The sequence below is a fragment of the Felis catus genome, chromosome F2 (genome assembly GCF_018350175.1).
Source record: "Felis catus isolate Fca126 chromosome F2, F.catus_Fca126_mat1.0, whole genome shotgun sequence".
Taxonomy (NCBI): Eukaryota; Metazoa; Chordata; class Mammalia; order Carnivora; family Felidae; genus Felis; species Felis catus.
The window spans coordinates 23,207,949-23,227,749 of record NC_058385.1 but is presented as its reverse complement, the minus strand read 5'-3'; the positions used below and the strand labels follow the sequence as shown (position 1 = coordinate 23,227,749).

Here is a 19,801-nt window from a genome sequence, read left to right as displayed (position 1 = left end):
TATTTTTAAGTAATCTCTCCACTCAGTGTGGGCCTTGAACTTAACAACCCCAAGATCAACAGTTGTGTGCTCCACTGACTGAGCCAGCCAGATGCCCCTATCCTGTTTAATCCAGGCAACTGCAGTAGTCTTCACACTAGATTCCTTGTTTTCTGCTTCTGTTCCATTGTGGTCTGTCTTCCATGCAGTAGCCAGAATTATTTTTAAGTTAATCCAATCAGATTTTCAGCTGTTCAGAACCTTCCAGTGGCTTTTCTCATCACACCTAGTACAAATCCAAAACTTTTGTTATGGCATTTAAGTCCCTATGTGATTTGGCCCTTTCCACCTCTCCAGTTTCAATTCCTACCACTCTCCGTTTCACTCAGTGTCCAGGTCTCTTTCGCTTTGTTGCCAGTTATATCATGACAGATGAAAGAAACCAGAAATCAAAAAGCAACATACTGTAGACTTGATGTGTATGACATTCTGGAGAAGGCAGAACTTTAGAGACAGAAAACAGGGGCTGAGGAAGGATTGACCATAAGTTGTCATGAGAATTTTGAAGGGCAATGGAAATGTGCTGTATCTTGATTGTGGTGGTAGAACATGACTATACACTTATTAAACTTATAGAACTGTATGCTTTTAGTAAAAAGGGTAAATTTTACTGTATTTAGGTTATACCTCAATAAACCTAACTTAAAAAAAAAAAAAGCCAGTTTCATTCCTTTATCATTGACCCATGTGTGGTATTGACCCCAGGGAAATGTGGAGACATGACATCCCCTTTCCTTTCCTGTATGCTCTGAATATGTTGGATCCACCTTAGAATGCACTAAATTTAACTTAGAGCTTAGTTTAGAGCTTCTCCAAATACCAATGGTTAGTTAAGGCCCGCCTCAGACTTCCTAGAATAATTATTAGTCTCCAAAAGTGGTCTAAGCCTGCCCCTGTCTGACTTCAGAGAAAGGATCTGTAGGCCAGCATTTCCCACTTGGGAACTTTGAATTCTCATCCAGAGAGTAGGCAGTCATTCAGGCTGGTTGCTGCCTGGGCGTCCTGGTGAGATCTGGGTGAAAATGTTCTACACGTTTGCTTTTATTCATCGTAGAGCAAATGTGATACTATTAATTTACATTAGTTTTGAATGTTTAATTGTCTAGAATAAAAACAGTTTAAATTTCTAGATGGTGATTTTCTTTTTCAATGTTTTTTAGCAAAATATTTTAAGTATTTTAACATATAGCAAAAATTTGTCAACTGAACAACTCTCTGGGAATATTGCACTAGATAGTAGAGCATCCAAAGATAACTAACTTCTAGTCTTCGTAATAGGCTAGGTAACTAACTTAATGTAGGCTTCAGTGAGTTCATCATCCTGTGAAATTTAAAATCTGCAGAGCATATGGTGGTTTCAATGAAGAAAGTTGGGTAAGAGCTTTCATAAGTTGGGTAAAGAGCTCATTTATTCGGTAAGATTAAGCTAGTGAGGGTTTTGCTCAATGTTTTTCAATATATCCTATTTGGAAATTAAATTTATATTGGTTAGTATATATTTTTAAAAGCAGAATCATTTATAATAATGCAGAAAGGTTTTTGGAATCTTCTAGCTTGGGTATAATTCACCAAATATTCTTTCCTCTCTCCTTGTGGCCTGACACTTTCTACATCTTTCTTCATCGTGCTTGGATGTTACTGAGTCCTGTTTACTCTTTCTCTTTTGCTTAAATCGGTCACCTTCCAGGTACAGCCTCAAAATCATAAACTTCCTTCCCTGTCTTTATATTTTATTTTATTCACCTTCATTTAGACTGCATTATTAATCTCACCAATCTCACCAGCACTGGGTAGGCAGATGTAGATTAGTTAAAATACTGTTGCTTAGTTTCTAGTTATGTGGTTTATCACTACCTACCTTATTGTGTTCAGGTTAGCTTTGGAACTCACTTGCTTCATATAAAAAAGGAATAAATCAACCACCTAACCAAGCACTAACTCACCCATGTAGTATATAACATGTAAATTACTATTTGCTCTAATTTGACTTCTCGTCAACATAAGATGAGATTATGATATAAAGGACAAAGTATAATTAGTATATTTATGTACATATACATACATATACATACAAAGCATAATTAGCACATTTATATACATATATATAAAAGACAAAGCATAATTAGCACATTTCATAAATTCTAAGAATTTATGAAATGAGCAATTCTACAAGATAAATGAAACAGGAACCAAATTTATATTAAATGTGTTAACTCTGTACCAGATATTGTGCTAGGCTCTACATCCATTATTTTGATTGATTCTCATAATAATTCTATGAGGTATAAACTATAGTGTTCGTATATTTGCTTCATTTGCTACATCACCTGTAAAAATTTATGTCCATCTTTGCATACCAAGCTGAGGTGTTGCCAGTGTGGGTGCTTTGACTGGAATTCAAGGCCAACCTCTCAGTGAAAACACAACCATGAAGTACATGGAACAAGTTACAAATCCAAATCTAAAGGGTATTCTCTTCTACTTTTGTTTAGTTAAAGTCTGCTCATAGGTTTTTCTTTCCTGATTAATTAATGTGATATGACACATATGTGATAGTATATACTATCACAACAATAATGCATGGATTGATTATAGACTATACACAGAACTTTTATAGTGCTAGATGGTCTTAAATGATAGTACATACATAGTCCCTTTCCCTTGAGGTAAACGTTAGTCTGATGGAGTGGATCAGTTAGGTTGCTTTTGGCTACAAGTAGCAGAAAACCTGACTCATACTGGCTTAAACAATAAGGAACCTTGTTATCTCCCATAACAGGAAGTTCAGAAGAAGGGTGAATCCCAGGGTTGGTTGATAAAGTAGCTTAGCAATGTCAACAAGGACTCAGGTTATTCCATTTCTTAGCTCTGCTTCATCCTCTGATTCATGGAAAGATGGCCACAGTAGTTCTCTGTGTCACTGGCAGTGTATCCACATTTAAAAGATGATGAGAGATCTGATCTTACTGTATCTCCTTTTAGGAGCAAAGACATCTATATCAGGAACTCCTCCAGCCATCTTTCCTTCATGGTGCATGCCTGGATTGAGTCATTCACAAGCCCATCTCCAAACAGTTGCTGGCAAGAGACAATGAGATCACTATGAGATTTTTTTTTTCTTTTTTAAGATTTTTATGTTTTAAGCAATCTCTACACCCAACATAGGGCTTGAACTCATGACCGCAAGATCAAGAGTCACATGCTTTACTGACTGAGCCAGTCAGGTGCCCTGAGATCACCATGAGTCTAAATGCTTAGGGTGAAATGATTGTTGAAGAATCAACTACAGAGACTACTACATGAGGAATTAAATGCCACATTATATAATTCTAAATGTTCTCTCAGACTCATTAAAAAAAAACAACAGGTGAACTTGATCTTAATAATATACGTTAATTAACCCAATATATCCAAAGTATCACTTCCACATACAATCAGCTTTTTACATTATTGAGGTATTTAACCATTTCTCATATGTCTCATTTTGGACTAGCCACACTTCAAGTGCTCAGTACCACGTATGTGTTGCACAGCACAGGTCTCCGGGCATTATGATTTGGTCCCTGCCCTTGTCTCCAATCTCATCCTTCACCATTCACCCCGTACCTAACTAAAACCCACACTTTATGTTCTGGTAGTATTGAGTTCCCATATCTCGTGCTCTTTAGCATCTGTGTCTTTGTCTACACTGTTCCCTCTGCCTGGGCCATTCTCTCCTTGCTCATAATAGGAACTTTAATTGTTGTATCCGTCAGATACAACCAAGCTGTCAGTGGCAGTCAATAGGCCTTCTGCAAATCTACTTTCTGTGTTATTCCATTGTTAAACCTATCAAACTATCTTCCCATTGTTTTTCATATCGGTGGACCCTGCTGGGCAGTAACCTCTTGGAGGTGCAGGGCAATGTCTTACTCACCTTTGAATTCTCCTTGTCTATGCTCTGGCATGTAGGAGGCACTCAATTCCTGTTTATAGGATGGAATTGAATTGGATTTCTAAGAAAATTAGAATAACTTGGATTTGGTAGAATTCATTTGGTAGAACTAGTGAGAGAAGTACAGTGTTTGTCCTAGTATGCTTTCTCTCATGGTGCCTTAGAAGGACATTATCTGTGAAAGCATTCGGGTACTTTCGTATGTTGACATCTAGTGTTTGCGTACTCTGAGTATATGTAACTGAGTATATGTAGCATTTGGAATCTGTCAGTAATTCTTCCACTGATCTGTTTGTAATCTTTAATTTTTGTAACCTATTATGCCTAAGCCTCCGTCCTTCTCAGTGTCCTGAATTGCTTTCTTCAAGTTCCACAGCCTGCCTCCTGATTCTAGCATTCCGTATTGTAGTACATAAGTCGGTATCCACTGAATGATGTCACTGGGGACTGCAGTCCTCAGAATATAAAGAGACATGAACTTCATAGTTTGGAGCAACAATCACCTAAGACAAAGGTTTTTTTTTTTTTTGTTGTTGTTGTTGTTTTTTTTTTTTTATTAACATAAAGGACACACTTAAGTGACATTGTATAATAACAGACCTCATGTCATCATCCTAGAGGTATCTGTAATAGGGTTCAGGAATTCTTTGTGTTACATAGATTCAGTGTCGGTTTTGAACTTCAGCTGTTTTTCTTGTTCCACACGTCAAGCCAGAGTGCTGAGTGCCATGGGGTGTTGACAGAGAGGGAATGATCACTGCCCTTGGCAGCTTCCACGAGGTCCCGGAGCTGCTAAAATTCAAAATGTAACCTGATTTTCATTTACTTTTTATGAAATAGGGTGCTAAGAGAGATATTAGAAAGGCACATCAATTTTAATGTTTGCTTCGAGAAATTGTTTTCATATATACTGATTTTTTTTATATTGAAGTATTTCAGAATATTTCCTCTACTTGAAACGTATCCCATGATTATAGGACAAAAATTTCTTCTGCTGACTTTTAACTTTATTATATGAAATTCCCATTTTACACAACTATATATTGTGGTTAAGGAATTTAATCATATCTTTTTTTTCCTTTCCATTTTATATTTCAGTAATTGGCCCAGTAGTTCACATAGTGTTTTGTTTTTGTTTTTAGATTTTCTTTAATTGAGATATAATCGATATATATAACATGGTATTAGTTTTAAGTATACAACATTTTATGTGAAATGATTGTCATAATAATCATCTGTCACCACACATAATAATAATCTGTCACCACACACAGTTACAAATTCAATCATATCTTCAAAAAAAATCAGCAGGAAGTCAGTAGGAACAACTTCTCACCACTGGATAGTTTATCACTCATGGATGGTCTAGAACAGGAGTCAGCAAACTGTGACCCGCAGGCCAAATCCATGCTACCGCTTGAATTAAGAATGGTTTTTAGATTTTGAAATGATTGGAAAAAAGATCAAAAGAAGAGTAATATTTCATGACATATGAGAATTATATGGAATTCAAATTTTAGTGCCCATAAATAAGTTTCATCGGAAAATAGTCATGCTTATTCACTTGGGTATTGTCTATAGCCACTTTTACTCCACAACAGCAGAGATGAGTGGTTATGACAGAGACCTTGTCGCCTGCAGAGCCTGAGATACTTAGTATCTGCCACTTTACAGGAAAAAAATTGCTGGTCTAATTCCTGGACTAGAAGGAAGAAACATTAGGCATTCACCTTGTGAAATTTGTATCAAATTGTTGTTTTAAACATGGGCATTCAGAGTTCATTCTCTTTCAGAAAGGAGCCAGTTTTCTGGAAATAGTTCCCCTATTACAGCACAGTTAGACTTGATTGTGAATTTTGTATTTATTTACTCTACAGTGGAAATCAATTTTATTCTCTAAGGGAATAAGAAGTCTCTCTTTATCAGTATTCATCAGAGCATTGAAAGAAAGTTTGTACCAAAGGAGGTTACTTTTGTCTCCTTTTGAAATCCCATTTAGAAACATTTCATAGCTGGACTTTTTTTTTTTTTTTTTTTAGTAGTAGGGAATATTCTCTTGTTTCCATGGTGATCTTTCACTTCTTTTATTTCAGCTGTATAAGCAGTTTCCAGAACCAACACTGAGTTATAGGGGGAGGCAGTGAGAAGACTAAATATTATATATTTTATAACTGATTCATGATTCCATTTATGCTTAGTATAGCATGACCACATTTCTAGGAGGGTGCACATATCCAGTGATATTGTGCCCACAAGTGACTTATTAATTTTACCCAAAAATTAATTTTGGACTACAGTCAAAACCCACGAATTTAATTTATTGCTTTCTTTCTCCCACTTTTTCCTGAAGTGATGATTAACAGCTATTTTAATCAACAGAAACTGTGAAATTTTAGGTTTCTAAAAACCTGACTTTTCTCAACTACACTAAAAATGATTTTTAGGGTGGTTATTTGACCTGTACCCCAGTTACCTATAGCTCAGTGTTTCACAACAGATTATCTCTTTGAAGATAATTTCATGTTAGTGATCTCAACAAATTATAGAACCAAAAATATTTTCTAGATTTTTCTCCCTAATAAGTTTTGGTCAACTTGGGACCTGCATACAAACTCCATGTCAGTAGTTACTTGATTTTTAAACTTTTCTTTTTTAATGTTTATATATTTTTGAGAGAGAGAGAGAGAGAGAGAGAGAGTGAGTGGGGGTGGGGGAGGGGCAGAGAACGAAGGAGAGACAGAACTCGAAGCAAGCTCCAGGCTCTGCGCTGTCAGCACAGAGCCTGAGACAGAGCTTGAACTCACAAACTGTGAGATCACAACCTGAGCCGAAGTCAAACGCTTGACTGACTGAGCCACCCAGGCACTCCATTAGTTCCTTGATTTTTAATTCAGTATTCCAATTTTACATTATTTAAGTAGGAATTTAATATTTCTACTGTTCTGTAGATCCATATATTTGAAGTTGATTTGAAGATCATTAGGGAAATATTCTACAAACCTTTCTGTTAACAGTTCATACTAATGAATCATAACCAGATATATTATTAAACCAATAAATACCATATGTATATAATTGGCTAAATGGATGTGAAAGTTATAGTGGAAAACTGTTGCCTATATAGACTTTTTAAAGTGACGATCAATGGCATATAGTCCGCCAGGCCACAGATTTGAGAGCGTTATTACCCACTGGAGGTCACTTTTACAACCTAAAGAGTATTACCTTCCTTGTAAACTCAAATTATGGTGTTGTGTATGATTTATTATACTATTTAAAACCGAAAAACAGAAACCTACTCTTAGTAATACACCTTCAATTAAGTCATGTCTCTCCCCATTTCCAAAATTCTTTTTTAGACAAACTAGTTATTTTTCAGAAATCCAATTTTCTTCTTTCATTGCTAATAGTTATTTGGCCTGCTCTCTTTGTTTCTAAGTTGGCAGCTAATGCCTTTTCAGATCACATATTTTAAAAATACCCTTTAGTTAATTTGCTTCTCTTTGCATCCTCTGATGAAGGAATTTGAAGACAGTCTTAAGCCCCCAAATATTTAACATGTGTGAAATTAGTAATGGTCAACGTAGTGTTAAAAAACGTCTCTGTGACCCTTCGTAGGCAGTCCAGTGGTGTGCTACCATCCTCTGGTACCTTTGGTGAGAAGTGTCACCATTATACCAAGACCCACACTTAAATTTCTCACTCCGGAGGACTAATATGCAGTAGGCTTCCTACCTGGCTCACTAAACCTCATATGCAGAAAAGTCATGGCCTCACATCAGTTCTTGCCATAGAAGGAAACATAATAAGAAATTTTTCAGCTCAGGAACAAACTCGCTTGGCTGCCAGAGCCTCGTTGCTGCTACATTTCTGCTTCCTAGGCTCCTGTTTGCCGGTCTCCTTACCTAGCACATCCGTACTGTCTGCTTGGCTGACCCTTGTACTCTGACTGCTGGTTACTTACCACCTGTCTGCTCTGTTGGTTTGTCTTGGCCTACCAGTACTTTGGTTCTCTTTGATCTTGTACTGCCTAACTGACCCCTTGACATTGGCTTCTGACTGTTTTCTGTCCTTGTCTGCACCTTGCATTACAGAGACTCATTGTTCTCATTGCTGTTCAAATCCAAAACTGCCTATGATTGACAGAAGTACATTTTATAGATATTCTATCCTGCAGTCATTATAAAATGCAGAGAATACCATTTTACTTGTTCATGGAACTGATATTCAGTCTGTGCCCTCTGATATGGTTGTACCAAGTGTTAAAATGTTTAAATGCTTTCATAATACTTGGCAAATAGCTGCTGCCACATATTTCACCCCCTACCATTGTGGCCTCATGTCCAGGACCTCTGGGACCTCTCCATCATCTAGCAACTGATGGATCATTTCTTGGGCCAACAGGAGGTTTGTTGTCTGAATTCATTGGTTTGTGTTCACACCACAAATTATTACAAATGTTAAATATCACTTCTGCTTTCAGAGGTATATGGAAGAGTTAAGTTCTTCAAGGGGAGGAGGGTAGAGACATCCTAAAGTGACCATTTTTCTGAAACGATTTTTGAAAATTTCCATTGGAAATCAAGAAGCATTTTATTCATTCAGCAGTCATACTAAGCCCTAGTTTCATGCCCCTCACTGTACTATATGCTAAGGAGTATTTCCAATTTTGTAAATTGTGAAAGCCCTCAAACTGAGTGTGATACAAAGTTGGAGATGGGATATATGGGAACTTTCTGTACTGTCTGTTCAATTTTACTGTGACTCGGAAATGCTTTAAAAAATAAAACCCATTTAAAAGGAAATAAATATTGGTGAAACGACAAAACACATACAGAAACAATTGACTGATTGCAAACTGACATGTTTAGTGTCAGAAACGTGTACAAAATCTATATATGTATATGTGAATATTGAAAAGCTGTGGAATATAGGAATGATCAAGAACAGAAGAGTTCACCTGATTAAGCTTCTTTTAGGAGGTGGTGGACCAAAAATTGAAAGACAAATTACAAGGCTTCCCACATAGGGGAAACAACATGAGAAAGATTAGAAACATGGAAATTGGCAAGGACTATGTGGGGAAAGAAAAACTTAACTTGGTGGGAGCTCCAGGAATACATAATGTTGCATAAGATCAAGGCAGTTGAGTACATTTTGACAGCTAGGTTAAGTAGTACACATTTTATGTTTTTGCAGCAAAGAACCATTCTTCAGCCAGGAGCAGGGAATATGATTATGCTGGCGTCTCTAAGATCAATCTAGTAGCCAGATGCAGGATTGACTGTGGTGGGGAAGAAAGCTTCCACAATAGTGCTGGTTATCTTGATGGGTGTGTCTCTACAAATGGCAAGAAAAACAGCATCTCTCCCAGAGCGACATTGCATAAAAAGAATCAGCAGACCTTGGTGACCAGCTGAGTATGACAGAAAGAAGCAGAGCAATTAAAAATAGCTTTAAAGGCACACTACCAATATAATATGGCAGAGTGAGAGCTGGACAATTATTTTCAAAAAGCAAACTGGACGAAATTATCAAGAACAGCAATTTTAGGACTCTGGAAATTGACCAAAAACACTCAACAAATTGAAAAGCATTTATTCACGGAAAAATGACTGGACTTCAGGTAAGAAAAGTAGGGTCCTGTGGTGTTTCTGTCTGGAGCTGCTCCCATGCCCCACTTTGAGGCTCAGTCAGCATAGGAGTTCTGCAAGGGTGAGGAAAACCATGAAAACCAGCAGTTTCACTGGAGGAATGGCCTCACTTGATTTAAAGTAGAATGTGAGAAACCCTATGCCCATAGGCATTGTGAATAACAGTGGATATCTTGATGGCAAACAGATAGGAAAGGCTGGCTAATGACTCTGTGAACCTGACGTTACAGTCTTGGTTGGAGTCAACAATAGACAAACAGACTAGCCAGAAATTTATCAGGGAGATTCAGGGAATGATACAGTGATAGGGACCTTGGTAAACCACACATATTCCTGGCTGACCAACAGACTTCACACACCTGCAGGAGAGACCAAAGAGGGCCCAAGCTATCTATACATCCCTGCTGCACATGAAATTCTGCACGTATGCAGAGGAGATGCAAGAGGGTCTGGCAGAAAGTAAATGCCCAGGCAGACCTGAGAACTGCCAGAAATTTGAATGAGCTTCCCAACCCAAACACAGCTCCGTTGGCAGAGAGTAGAAGTTATATTGGCTTAAGGTGCTGGAGTACAATTAATGATCAGTAATTGACTAAGCTACGCAGACACAAGGGTCATTCCTAGAAAGTCAGATTTAAAAATAAAAACAAAAGGAAATTTTAAAAAACTGAGTAGAGAGAGACACAAGGAGCACATGCCCTGGGGAGATGGATTGCATACATTTAATCAAGCAAATCAATAGTGGAAAAACACCAGGAACAACAACAGCCCTGAGAGAGGAACATCAAAATCCAGAGTTACTACAATATATATATGCCATATGTGCGTGTGTGTGTGTGTGTGCACGCGCGCGTGTGCGTGTGTATCCAGTTTTTAACAAAAAATTACAAGATATGAAAAGAAAGGAAAGGTTTACCAATACTCAGTGGAAAGAAGCTGTGGGCCCAGAGCTTTGGACTTAGCGGAGAAAGACCTCAAAGCAGCTATATTAAATATGTTCAACTAATGAAAGGAAGACATGTTTGAAGAATTAAAGAAAAACATGATAATTCAACAAATAGAGAATTACTGAAATGAAAAATTCACTAGAGTGATTCAACAACAGATTTGAGATGGCAGAAGAAAGAACCCATGAACTTCAAGATGTATCAAAAGAAATTATCCAGCCTGAAAAACAGGGAAAAAAGAGTTTAAAAATGGACAGAGCCTCAGAAACTGTGGGACAACATCAAGCAACATATAAAAAGCATTAAACACCATTATCAAGGTTGATTTAACATCTGAAAATCACATACTATATACATCATATTAATAAAGGGGAAAAAACTCAATAATCTCAGTAAGCACAGAAAAAGCATGCACTCCTGATTAAAAGCTCTGAACAATCCAACATCCATTCCTGATTAAAAGCTCTGAACAATTTAGGAATAGAGCATTTAGGAACTTTCTTAACTTAATAAAGAACATCTATGAAAACTCTACAACTAATGTCATCTTAATGATGAAAGACTGCAGGCTTTCCCCCCCATAAGTTTGGGGACAAAACAAGAATGCTTACACTAAACATTTTTTGCTCAACATTACACCAGAGTTTGTAGCCACTGCAAAAGGGGGTGAGGGGGAGGAAAGAGAAACAAAAGTCATGCAACTTGGAAAGGAAGAAACAAAACTTTATTTGTAGATGACACGATTATGTATTTAGAAAATCCTAAGAAATACACACACACACACACATACACACACACCTATTGGGACTTAAAAATAAGTTCATAAAGTTATAGGATACAAATTAATATACAAAAATCAATTGTATACTAGATACAAATATACTAGAAACAAGCATCCAAAAATAAATTTAAGAAGACAATTTCATCGACAATACCATCAAAAATAATAAGATACTTAGGAATCAATTTAACCAAAGAAGTATTAAGACTTTACACTGAAAACTACAAAACATTGCTGAGAGAAGTTAAAAATCTAAATATATGAGAGAATTCAACATTCATGGATTAGAAGACCCATTAATGTTAAGTTGCCACTTTTCCCCAAATTGATCTATATGGTCAGGGCAATCTCTATCAGAATCCCAGTAGGTTTTTGTTTTGTTTTTGTTTTTGTTCTTGTTTTTTTTTTTTTTTAGAAATTGACAAGCTGATCCCAACATTTATATGGAAATGCAAAGAGCCCAGAACAGTTAAAACAATTTTGAAAAGGAAGAACAAAATTGAAAGACTTACACTACCCAAATTTTACTATAAAACTACATTATTCTAAGTTAGCGGCATGAGGATACACATGTAGATCAATGGAACAGAATCAAATGGAACAGTCCAGAAATGAACCTTTATATTTAGTTCAATCTATTTTCCAAAGAAGTGCCAAGGAAATTAAGTGAGAAAGGATTGTTTTTTTAAGAGATGGTACTAGGAAAATTAAATATCCATATGCAAAAGATAAATTTAGACCCTTACCTCAACCATATAAAAAAATTAACTTAAAATGATAATAGATGTAAGTGTAAATCTAAAAAAGTAAAACTTCTGGAAAAATCATAAGAGAAATTTTCATGACCTTAGGTTAGGCCAAGAATTTTTAGATTCAACACCAAAACATAATCCATAAAAGAAGAAATTGGGTAATTGGACTTTATCAAAACTTAAAACTTTTGTGCTTTAAAAGATACCATTGAGAAAAACAAAAGACAAGGCACCAACTAGAAGAAACTATTTGCAAATCATATATATCTTACAAATTACTCATGCCTATGAATATACAAAGAGCTCTTATGACACAATAATAAGAAGGCAATGCAAAATGGATAAATGATATGAATAGACAGTTCATCAAAGAAAATGTACAATTGGCTAATAAACACCTAAGAAGATGCTCAACATAATTAGCCATAGGGAAAGGCAAAGTAAAACCACAGTGGGATACCACTTCCTACCCAGTAAGATGGTCATACAAGAAAAGGCAGACAATAACAAATGTTGACAAGAATGTGGAAAAACTGAAACCTTCATGGATTGCTGGTGGGAATGTAGAATTGTACAGCCACTTTGGAAAATTATTTGGCAGTTTCTTAAGTTAAACAAATTTTATGACATGATGTAGCAATTCCACTTTTATATCTGCTAAGGAAAATTAACATGTTTACATGAAGACTTGTATGTCAATATTCATGACAGCATTATTCCTAATAGCCAAAACCTGGAAACAATCTGAATACCTCCTAACTAGTGAATGAATAAAGAGCGATATATCCATATAATGGAATACTAATCAATGAAAAAGAATGAACTGATATACTCTATAACAAAGAACCTCAGAAACATGCCATATGAAAGACACCAGTCACAACAGACCACATGTAGGATTCCATTTATGTGAAATTTCCGGAGAAGGCAAATCTATAGAGAGAGAAAGCAGATCAATGGTTGCCTTGGGCTGGGAATGGGAGTGGGGAATGATTGCAAATGGGCACAGTGAAACTTTTGCAGTAAGAGAAATGCTCTAAGACTAGATTGTGATGATGTTTGTAGAACTTTGTAAATTTGTTAAAAGTTGAACAATAGATGAACTTTATGGTATATAAATTATACCTCAATAAAGATGTTTAAAAAAAAACTTTATAAGCTTCAAAGCCTCAGACACCAAAAGGATTATAAGGCCATTTGTGATCATGGAAATGTTGGTAAGCAATCATTTATTTGGGCCCAGAACCTCAAGAAATTCTCCAGCAAACTCCGTGAGGATTATTCTCCACTCCCTCCCCCCCCCCACCACTTCACTATTTCAGCAGAAATAGAGCGGAAAACCAGAAATCACCATGCATTTCCAGGCCCAGGAATTGCACGTCTCTGCTGGTCCTCCACTCTCTTCATCCCTGCATGTACCTCAAGCCTGGGGACTTGAGCTGTGATACTTTCTGCAACATTTCTTGCCTCTTATTTCCAATTTTCTTAGCTTCAGCTTTGTGACCTGCCTCAAATTTCCTGTATTCTTGACCTCAATTCCTGTTAATTATTATTGCCCCACCCTAACTCCTGATCATCATGTTCCCTCCTGCCCAGCCCAGTAAACTGATCCTGACTTCTGATTGTTTCCTTTACTTAACTTGTTTCATTAATTTTTACATACTTTAAAAAAGTCGCTCTGCCATTGTTAACCCTAGGCTGCACTCTAGTCCTGATTAGGCCCGCCACATGGCTCAAAAGGAAAGCTGGTTCTTCGATTCTTTTGGAGGATCATGACTTAGGTTTTTGACGTATTAAATGTCCATTCCAGAGACGATACTCAGTAAACAACAAAAGATTTGAGGTCAGAGTCACAATGAGAAATTAGGGATGAAGATACAGGTTAGGTCCCCATATAAGCACAAAATAGAGGAAGGAACCAAAACAGATACCTTGCGAAATTCTACAAAGTAAGGGGATGCAGAACCATTGGAAACCAGGAAAAGTTTCCTTCCCCAGAGTTACAAATCAAATATGTATACAAAAAGGTTTTATCTTCCCTTCGATCATGTAGGTTAATCACTGTAGTGGAAACTAACTGCTTGAAAGAAAACCGATAGACTTGGAACAGGCCAGTTTTGTAGAGATTACTTAAGGTTATTTAAAAAAATTCATCTAAAATCCCTGATACGAAAGAAATGTTTGATCATTTTCTAATAAGAAGCTGACCTCTGCTCTTGGGTCTTCTACAAAACACAAACCTGACTATGAAACTGCCTCCCCCACTAGGTGGCAAAAGTAAGCTGCCAGTGAGAGAGAAAACAGCAGGACGTTTATACCCTCCTTTGTCACTTCTTCCTAAGTGATGGGACCTTAAAATTGTCATTTTGAAAGGTTCACTGTATACATTTGAAGTATATAGTCTGTGTAATACTTAAACTTTCCTCTAAAATAGAGGAAGGGTGAAGATACACCTTGTATTGGTTTTTGGTAGCAAACATTTATGTTTGGGACACAACATAAATACTGAAGAGAAAATTACTGTGGTTATTCACAGTTTTATCCCCAAATTTCTTGGGAAATACTAACTACTGAAGAAACCTGAGCTAAATTTTACCAACCCTGTTTTAAGTAAGCTACCATATCTGGTGGTAGCTGAGAGGACGCTCTCCGAAGTCTTCTTTAAACTCATACTGGTCGGGAGAGAGCCAAAGCATAAGAGACTCTTAAAAACTGAAACTGAGGGCTGATGGGGGGTGGGAGGGAGGGGACGGTGGGTGGTGGTATTGAGGAGGGCACCTGTTGGGATGAGCACTGAGTGTTGTATGGAAATCAATTTGACAATAAATTTCATATATTTAAAATATATATATACAAACTCATACCGGTCACTGCAGGTTGCTCGCTCTCTGGCTTGCATCAATATAAAAGGTTTCTGGAGGTCTCCCTAACTACTTGGGCCTTGGAATATATTTTAAAATCGCCTGAGACACAATAACATGTTCAAAGTGTGCTAAAGATTTTCTTTATTAGGGTCACCAAATAATAGTTCACTTTTTTTTTTATATTAACATTAGTGGCGTTTTCTCTTCTCTTAGTAGTATTTTCTTCTCTTTTTATATGGGTCTTACTTTGCCCTTTTGTCTCCAGATAGCTTTGAAAAAGTAGCAGACTACCGCTTTAATTCTAAAAGAAACAGACTCACTCCCTAAGGTTTGTAAGCCCAGGCCAGGACCACCAGACAGAAATGGAGTTTCCCTGCAGCTCTTGTCCTTCAGGACCAGAATCTGTACAAAGTTTGAGGCACAGCACTCAAATCTCAGCCAAGAGGCACATTTTTAGTTTCTTCCCCTCAAGTACATGCTCAGACATTCACATTTACATCACTTGTCAAAGTATTCTTTTTTAATATTCTAATAAAAGAGCAGTCAGTCGTTTTTTCATCCATTCAGCAAATATTTATTCAGTTTCTCTATGGGCCAAAAAAAAAAAAAAGTGCTGCTTTTTAAACTAGAGGCAAGGTGCTTGAATGTTTTGTTGTTGTTTTAGATGAGTAACTTTCAAATTGTGATTCACCGTTTAGGTCAGTTCCGTGAAAGGAAACCCTGTTTTATTAATTCTTCCATTACAGTCTTTTCAATTTATGTAGATGATAGAACTCTGAACAGAGAATCATGTATCATCTCAGGAAATGAGCCTCGCTATTACTTTAAGCCTCATTGATTTGGAGGTTTTAAAATTTGACCACTTAAATAGGGTAGTAAAGAATATATTAAGCAAAACTTCATTATAAAGCACTTCAGTGTACCACGTATTCATTTTTGTTTTATGCCAAATGATGTTTGCCATGTACACTTTCATATGCAGTATATCTTTTTCACAGTTACAAGGAAACCTATCGTTCAGGGCCTTAGTCCCTGGCGTCGGTATTGTTATGGGCTTCTACTGTCTCATTTTATGAATGAGGCTGATCTCTAGTCTCACCTCCAATTGAATTTATAATGGAGATATTAATCATTTCTATTGTTTGCTTTGAGAGGAGATTACAGGCAGTAACAGTTTTTGCCACTGGCTTCTGCAGTGAATGCTCGAGTACGAATAAATCCAGAATAAAAGATTATGATTACATAAAAGTTAATTCATTCAATAAACCTTTATTGGATGCTGCATACAAGGCAGTGTGACAATGTATGGGTAAACGGATCTAAAGATGTGTATAAATAATGGATGCCACCCCTAAGGAGTGATCATCGTGGTTAGAAGAAAATCTGTAATGCAAATGAAAGATCACTGGCTGATGAGAAATATAAGCAAGATGTTTAAGGAATTTGGAGGACAGGGCGGGGATGTTTTTGGCTAAGAAAATCTTATGCAGAAGGTGGCCTTCTCTATAGAAGGTAAAGGACGAAGCAGATTTCCCTCTAGGCAATAGAGAAAAAGGCATTTAATAAAAAGTATTTGGTCTGGCAGTGGGGCTAGCAAGAGCTCAGGCACTGAGGAGGGAGGAGGGAGCCTTATTCAGTGGACAGAACTCTGGGTGAAGTGTGCACTGGTCTTAGATATCAGTGGGAGCAAGGGCTAGAATGAGACACAGAGATCAGACTGTGAAGTGTCTTAGAAGACAGGACAAAGACTTTGGATTCCATCCAGTGGTGGGTCATGAGGAACCAGGAAAATTTGCACATACGCAAAGCGGTTATATGATTAATGTACTGACATAGGGCATACACAACAATTACATTAGGTGAGAAACAATTTAACAAATTAATTTGAGAAATAATGTTTTTTTTTAAGTTCTAAAATTCTATGGCATAAACAACACACTGCTCTGTTGATAATGTAATTTATTAATTACCTGGCTCAGATCATTTAGTTTATTACTTTGGGGACATAGGTCTTAAAACATGCAATGAAGGAAAATCCTACTGTAACATTATGAGTATTAGTTCTGTCCCTGAATGATTAGCCATAAAAAAAAATTCCAATTTTAAGGATGTTTTTCACAAATTAGGTAATTAGGTCTTTTAAATACCATTGGAGGGAACCCTAAGAATCATCTCCTGTGTGCTACTTCTGGACACCCCATCCCACAGTGGCTACAGAAATGGAAACCCCTTCTTTCTTGTTCCTTTGTGGAATAATTGGTACTTTCCCAGGATTAACTGCTCCTGGAGAAGAAACAACAGATAATTGAAAACGTTTTATTTACATTTATGTTTTGGTTGACATCTGTGGGCCAAAAGACAAATTGCAAATGGCCTTGGTCAGAGAAAAAGAATGTTACTAGACATGCTGTTGGAAATGCTTGTTCAGTTTCATATATATATATATATATATATATATATATATATATATATATTTCCCCCATTAAGGTTGGAATTGTGGATTCCATGATAGGTAAAAGAGGCAGAAAAAAAGCAGAAAGAAGTCTAAAGTTCTTTCCCTAGAAAAATATGTTAAACATTATAATAGAATTTGTTCAGGAAACTGACCTAAGCCTTTACCCTTAGAAGTTTAGAGTCTGGGAAATGTTTTACTTATACTTGCTGAGGAAGATTTATAGAGAAATGAAACATACTAGTATACTCCTCTCCTAGATAAGGCATCTGGAGAGTGTGTAAATGGAGTGTGTAACATAATAGCAACACATGTAATTGATATTTAAAAGTTTTAAGGCATTGAATATAAATACATTGAATATAAATACACAATTCTAAAATAGGTCATACTTTGCCATTAATATCTATTTTCTGTGTATAGGTTATATTTCTACTTAAAAGCCTAATGTTATTCCAGATAAATTTTTTAGGACCTGAAGTACTTAGTTCTCTTTTTATTAAATAACACTTTAATGAGTGTTCAACACTTTTATTTAGTAAATATCCAACTGGGAAGGTTTCCACAGTTTTTTTTTTTTTTTTTTTTTTTTTAGTAGGAAAGTTTGCACAAAAGGAGTGTTTTCTTATTATCAAATTAGTTACTTTGAAGTATCTGGCAGATTACATCAGTCTCTTGTTCGAATTGGTACTACAAGAAGACATCTATTGTACATCATTAGTGATGCATTAAATTGGTTATTTATGTTTTAAAATCTAAGCATAGTAGAATCTTTTGTGTTTGTCTTCGGAGATTGCTGTTATAATAAAACATTTTGAAATGAGTGAAGTTGTCCTTTTGGCTTAGTTAACGCATCACCGGAGAACCTAAAGATTTTAGTTTCCAACAACCCATCTCCTTTTTAGTAGAATCTGAGAAAATCGTGTTCATTTCCTTATATTTTAAGGAAAAAAAAAAGTTACAGATTATTTGTACAATCACTTTATATTCACAGCTAATAAAATAATAGACTTATTGATCACATCAAGCTTAAGTCTTTTAACATTTGAGCATAATAAGATTATGTGCTATTTTATCATGTTCTTATAGTAGTGGTTTCTTCTTTGACCACTGAGATCGTAGCTATTTTTATAACTAAACCACATATTGGAAATCTTGTTTTCAAGCTTCTATTAAAAAAATTTGTACAGGTGATGAAAGCCAGAGGACCAGTATTTTTTACTGATCACTGGCAGAAATGAGTATATTTGGCTAAAGGTTTCCCACGATATACTCTGTAACCCAATGCTAGAAATGGTTAAGACATTTTGTTTGTTTCCTTAGTGACTAAATATATACTAGGCTATATTAGCAGGACAGGTAGACTGGCAGAGAATGGGTCTCAAGCTTTTTGCAATCCCTTATAGTACTAGATACATTGAATATATTATTCAATAATGACTCTTAATCATAACCTCACCTCTAAATTCCCTGAGAAATAAAGGATAAATAAAATAAGGCATGGAGCCCCAGCTTCAGAGCAATCCATAAGACCACCAGTCCCTTATCTATATATACACTGCTTGTCTTGACTAAGAGGTATTTTGCTTCTGATTAGAGTTACCCCTACTCCTGTGGTCTAGACCCCATCTTCTGAGATACTCCTTCTGAGACTTGGTTTCCCAACCGTTGCCATCTGCCTTTATCTTCTCCAATGACTTCTCTCTCTGACCTTACAAATATCCCTCTCATTCTAAAGTCTTCCTCCTCCATTATACCTTCCTTTTTGAACTATTATTTTCTTCCTTTCCTCAATTGCCAAAAATGTTCCACTTATTCACCTCTTATTTATAGTAGATAATGCAAAGGAATACAGAATGATTTTTATCCCAATCACCATTACAGTTGCCCTAGCCATGGTCACCATTGTCCTACTAATTGCCAAATACCAGGCCTAAACTCTTCCCTCATCCTAGTTGACCTTTCTGCAATATTGCTTCCTTTCTTTGTGAAACCCTCTGTGCCCTGGTTTAATCTTTTCCTTTGACTTCTTGTCTTCTGCTAGCCCCTTAAATGCTATTGTACCTAAGTTTTATCCTTGGTACCTTGGTTCCTTTTGTGTCCTATCCACTTCCATGACTTGCATTATTGTTCATATTTTGATACCTTCCCAATCTCTGTATTTAGCTATGATTTCCTGTATCATAACAGTTCTCCAGAGAAACAAAACCAATAGGATATGTATGTATGTATGTGTGTATGTATGTATGTATGTATAGAGAGATTTTACATAATTGCTCACACAGTTGTAAGAGCTGAGATATCCAAAATCTGTAGCGCAGGTCAGCAGGCTGGAAACATAAGCAGAGTTGATGTTGCAACCTTTACTGAAATCTATA

At 36.3% G+C, this 19,801-nt stretch overlaps 1 protein-coding gene across 16 annotated transcripts in view; it reads left to right on the top strand.

Annotated features, from left to right (window-relative positions):
- Positions 1-19,801, top strand: part of STAU2 (staufen double-stranded RNA binding protein 2) — a 311,608-nt gene that overhangs the window by 211,564 nt on the left and 80,243 nt on the right. For 2 of the 16 annotated variants that reach the window (XM_045049930.1, XM_019822788.3), the window contains one exon: positions 3,022-3,411. The exons of 13 other annotated variants lie outside the window; for them this stretch is intronic. In XM_045049930.1, the coding sequence (XP_044905865.1) occupies positions 3,022-3,087 (66 nt within the window). In that variant the 3' untranslated portion in view covers positions 3,088-3,411. Of the gene's footprint in view, positions 1-3,021; positions 3,412-9,172; positions 13,417-19,801 lie in introns of those variants that run through there. One more of the 16 variants, XM_045049926.1, reaches the window with a different exon arrangement.